The following is a 5,638-nucleotide window of genomic DNA, read 5'->3' as shown; positions in this document are numbered from 1 at the left end:
TCTGGAATTGACGCCATGAATACATATATTAATGGAACAAATATAAATAATAAATGTTGTTTATAAATGTGTATAATGCATAATTGATACGTGAGCTCCTTAGCTTTAACTAATAATTCACATTTCAATTATAGAAGTAATTGTATGTATGTGAACTATTAAAAATTAAGTTATAAATTTTTTAGTAAATACTAAGATTTTTATGTTGAGAATTTTTCCTTGTGAGTTTGTCCAACATGGAAAATTTTGAGTAGATAATAGATGCTTATAAACATGGTTGGGTCAATATGTAATAAACTTAAACTTTTGGAGCAAGTTGGTATACACGCATGTGTATCAAGTCCATCCATGGGATCTTCCGATGCTTGTGTTTAGTGCCTATTCTTATGCTTTTAACTGTTGTGTATTAGCCTATATAAAGATTGTTTATGTGATGAATGATATATGTGGAGTACTTTCTAGCAGAAAAAGCTCCCTCATGTTTTTCTATCATTTTAATGAAGAATTTATATCACTTATATCAATTAATAATTATGGATTCCCAATTAGTCTTTGTTGATATCAATGAAAACTAAAAAAAAAAAAATTAAATGAAATTATTTTCAAAATAATAATAAGGAATTTTTATGTATTTATTTTTTAATGGAATAGGCTCGCTCATAGAATACGTACAGCTAGCCTAACCTAATCCAGAAGCCTCCTTCACCTCCTAGACGCTTAGATTAACACTAGCAGCCCTCCAATTGATAAGATGAGCCTATATTAAAAACTTATTTTACCTTTGACCACTATATATATATATATATAATCAAGCAGGCTTGTAATAAAATATTTCGCTGGCAACATTTTTAAATCGTCATTTGTGGACAATACTGAATTCAAAATAATTTTTAGCCCATTAAATTGACTCCTTTTCCAGGATCTTCAAACTGAAGACCAACGCCTACCATGTGCTAAGCCAGGCTTTTCCTATAAATACGAAAGCTCTGCGTTGCCATTCTCCCTACGCTTCGACAAATATTCATCACATCTCTTCCGCACTTCCACTGAATCTATATTTCAATTCGCCACAACTGTTCTAATCAAACTGCAAAAGAAAATATGTCCGCCCAGGTCTTCACTCCTTCCGGCCATAACCAGCAGGCTGCTGCTCAGGAGCCGGACATCGTCCGCCGGACGGCGAACTTCCACCCCAGTGTCTGGGGAGACCGTTTCATCAACTATACTTGCGAGGACGAGGTAATTATATTAGCTTCCCTGCTGCGTGCTAGCTTGGTATTACGTCTTCTCTAATTATTTTATATATATATATATGTAGAGTGATTTTAGTTTTGTCATCCCTATATATAATAGAATGAAATTAATTGATATTGGTGCAGAGCATTCAAGCACAGAAGCAGGGCCGGGTTGAGGAGCTGAAGGAGGAGGTTAGGAGAGAGCTAGCGGCTGCTGCTGGTGAGATTTGGCAACAGTTGCATCTTATTGATGCCATCCAACGCCTCGGCGTGGCTTACCACTTCCAAACAGACATAGAAGAAGCCCTTAAACAGGCATTTGAGAAATATAATAGGACTGAATGTGATGAGAGTAACTATGACGGCGATGATCTCTATGATGTTGCACTATGGTTTCGGCTACTCAGACAAGAAGGTTACAATGTTTCGTGTGGTAAGTTTCTCGTCGTGACCTTTCTGTTATTTCTTTAACTTCTCCTAGAATAACCACCACTTCATTTAAGTCCAATTAGCTATAACATGCTTTTGGTGACCCGTGGATGAATCAGGTGTATTCAACAAGTTCAAAAATGATCAAGGTAACTTCAAGGAATCTTTAATTGGTGATGCAAAAGGATTGTTAGGCTTTTATGAGGCTACTCATTTAAGGGTGCATGGAGAAGATATCCTAGATGAGGCTCTTGAGTTCACCACTGTTCACCTTCGATCAATGGTATCCCAGTTGAATTATCCAATAGCTGATCAAGTTGCACATGCCCTTAAGCAGCCACTCCACAAGGGCTTGCCTAGATTAGAGGCCAGACGCTACTTCCCAATCTATCAAGCCGATGCTTCCCACAATAAAACTTTACTAGCACTTGCAAAGTTAGATTTTAACTTATTGCAGTCATTGCACAAGAAGGAGCTAAGTAGCATAACTAGGTATGTGCAGATACTTTAACTTTATGCAAATTATTTTAAACAAATTAATGCAAGTGTACTAATATTCATGTAATTCATCAGATGGTGGAAGGATTTGGACTTTGCTACCAAGCTACCTTTTGCAAGAGATAGAGTGGTGGAGGGCTACTTTTGGATAGTGGGAGTGTATTTTGAGCCCAAATATATGCTGGCAAGAAGAATACTAACCAAAGTAATTGCTATGACATCCATCCTAGATGATATATATGATGTGTATGGCACACTTGAAGAACTAAAGATGTTTACAGAAGCAGTTGAAAGGTTTGGTTCATGTGACTGATCTAATAATACGTTTAATTTCCTTTCCTTTTTACTTGATTTCTATTTATAAGACATAGTACTCCGATTTAATTAGAATGAATCAAATTGTAGGTGGGATATTAGTTGCATGGATCAACTTCCTGACTATATGAAATTGTGTTATCAAACACTTTTGGATGTGTTCAATGAAATTGGGGAAGACATGGCCAAAGAAGGAAGCTTGTTTCGTATGTACTATGCAAAAAAAGCGGTATGGGGCTTTTAGCTTGACTAATTTTATGTTCTTTTTCTATATATAAATTTAATTAGGCTTTTTCTACATATAAGTGTAGCACTTCAAAATATCTTATTTCGTTACTTAATTTAATATATTTCAGATGAAAATTCTAGTCAAGGGCTACTTCGATGAGGCCATGTGGTTCCATGAAAAATATGTTCCCACATTCGATGAGTACATGCATGTAGCACTAGTAACCTCTGGTTACACGATGCTTACAACCATATCATACCTTGGCATGGGGGAAATCGCGACAAAAGAAGCTTTTGATTGGCTTTTCAGCCATCCCTTGATTATTAAAGCTTCCGAATCAATTGGAAGACTTATGGATGATATGACTTCCCACCAAGTACGTATATTTGCCTGTGTATGGGTGTATCTAGTTAGGAATTTTGTTAATTAATTAATTAGCTCATTAACTCTCCTAATATTACAACTAAAATTTAATTTGGTCATGCAGTTTGAGCAAGAGCGAGGGCATGTGGCATCAGGGATTGAATGTTACATGAACCAATATGGAGTGTTGGAGCAAGAGGCGCAGGATGAGTTTGCAAAGCAAGTGATAAATGCATGGAAGGACATAAACCAGGAGTGCCTAAGGCCTATTGCTGTGCCAATGCCTCTCCTAATGCGCATTCTTAATTTCACAAGAGTGATAGATGTCATTTACAAGGGTGAAGATGGGTATACACATGTTGGGAAAGCCATGAAAACTAACATAGCCTTGTTGCTTATTGATCCCGTAGACATTTGAATGCAGCCAACTTCTTTGATAAGTTGTAATCTTTTGTTCTCTTGCAAAAAAAAAAATAAGTTATTTTAAAAATCTAGTAAATGGATAATGATGCGAACGGCGTGTCATGTTATTATATTCAATCCCTTAATCTCTCTTTCAAATAAGAACTAATTTTTTAAGTATATTTATTTGTAACTTAACCTTATTATCTAATGAGTAGTTTTCACTTAACCTTACCATTAGTGACAGTTTTATAAGTATTAATGACGGTCTTCAAATAGTCGCCATAACTACTGTTACTAATACTTATTAGTGACAAATTTTTAAAGCGTCATTAATAATAGAGTACTAATGACGGATTATAACTGTCACTAAAACCCTAACACCGTCACTACAAATTCTACATTGGCTCCGCTCAAAATCGTCACTAATAGTAGAATAGTAATTTCAAACGCATCACTAATAGTAAAGTAGTAGACGAACATGAAAACACTCACTAATAATAGGCTATTAGTTACGATTTCGAAAACCGTCACTAATACTTAGTCTTTAGTGATTCTTTTGATATTCAAATTCGAAATTCAAATACAAATACATTATAAAAATTCAATTAAAATACAGAAATTCCATCTGTTCAAATAACAAAAAAATTCAAAATTCAAATTCAATTACAAATACATTATACAAATTTAAATTAAAATACAGAAATTCCATATGCGCAGATAACAAAAAAAAAATACAAAAAAAAAAAAATCAAAAACTGCATCGGATTGTAGTGCATGACATTGTGTTGAATCTTGTGATAGCCGCAAACCCTACAAATTATTTAAAAAAAAAAAATTAGTATACGATTTTTAAACATATATGTATACATACTATAAGTATTAATGATTTGATAGTAAAATAATCAGACATTCGGACATAGTTAAAAAAAAAAAGGATACAATTTTAAATAGCTAAGGTTTATAAGTTTAGAAAAATTTTGACAGCATTTTCTCTGTAAATTGGACATATTCGATAGAGATATGCTCCAAACTTGAATGTTTACAATAAACAGTTCACAATAATCCAACGAGTAATGAATTTTATTAGTGCACCAAAGCTTCATATAATAAGCATTAAATAATGTAATGTGTTTATGCATCCCACAAGCAATCTATATATATAAGAATATAGTTCTATGAAAAAATAGAATGTGATGTTCATCGTTTACATGACTTGCTTAGGATATTTGTGTTTATTGTCTTTCTTTTTTTGTCCTTTATATATGGATCTTGGAATAATTGTTTGTGTGAGGGGTGAGAGAACTTTAGATTTAAGAAGAGGTTGACATCTTTAAAGTTGGCGTTGAAAAGATGGAATAGGGATTCTGTAACGACCCTAAATCTCAGCTATAATTTTTAAAATTTTTTTTCACATACTAATAATACTCTGATACCATAAAACGTAGTCAAAGTCCACCCGAACCCATAGGTACATACATGTTATCTAAGTAGTGGAACTATAACTTTCTTAGCTTATATACAATACCATAGATTCACTGTATATATATATACCCAAAAATCCATCCTGCTCCCGACTTTTCTACTTAACCTGCAACTGGGGTAATACCAACAAAATCCTCTATCATGGAGCTCACTTCACTCGTCTGTCAGGATTTCCTGAAATATTTGTAATGCTGGGGTAAGACACCTCTTAGTAAGGAAAATAGACTAATATCAGTATGTGACAACGTGAGTTTTATTATAATGTAAACATATACTACAAATAATATAACTGTAATATATATCTTAAGCTATAACTGAAAACACATGGAAAACTCTTCTTTTAAACATAATCTTACTATATCATAATGAATTTTCGTATCATTTAAATCGGCTGTAAAATCTGTAAATTACTTAAATATTATACCCTGGATGTATAATTGCGTATCATGAGTTCACCCCCATGTTTGGGTTGTGCGGCCCGTAGGCTGGACTTAACGTTGGCTAGTTTACCAGATTAATTCAAACATGACATATCTACATATAATTGCCCACCCATCCTAGCCTGCCCATCCTACTCTCCGTCAAACCTCTAACGAGTCAGTACATAGGGGTATCCTCCACACCGCCTACACTTTGGGGCTAATCGGCCTCTGACCCACACTTCCTGAATAGTGTGGTTGCA

At 34.3% G+C, this 5,638-nt stretch overlaps 1 protein-coding gene across 1 annotated transcript; it reads left to right on the top strand.

Annotated features, from left to right (window-relative positions):
- Positions 1-1,041: 1,041 nt before the first annotated feature.
- Positions 1,042-3,487, top strand: LOC131143525 (probable sesquiterpene synthase). The gene is made up of 7 exons (XM_058091893.1): positions 1,042-1,239; positions 1,380-1,668; positions 1,784-2,156; positions 2,238-2,456; positions 2,568-2,706; positions 2,834-3,082; positions 3,194-3,487. The coding sequence occupies exons 1-7, from the start codon at positions 1,102-1,104 to the stop codon at positions 3,485-3,487; spliced, it is 1,701 nt and encodes a 566-aa protein (XP_057947876.1). The 5' UTR covers positions 1,042-1,101.
- Positions 3,488-5,638: the final 2,151 nt, after the last annotated feature.

This window comes from Malania oleifera, chromosome 1 (assembly GCF_029873635.1).
Source record: "Malania oleifera isolate guangnan ecotype guangnan chromosome 1, ASM2987363v1, whole genome shotgun sequence".
NCBI classification, from domain to species: domain Eukaryota; kingdom Viridiplantae; phylum Streptophyta; class Magnoliopsida; order Santalales; family Ximeniaceae; genus Malania; species Malania oleifera.
The sequence above is the reverse complement of the archived record's forward strand: the minus strand, read 5'-3'. Positions and strand labels throughout refer to the sequence as shown.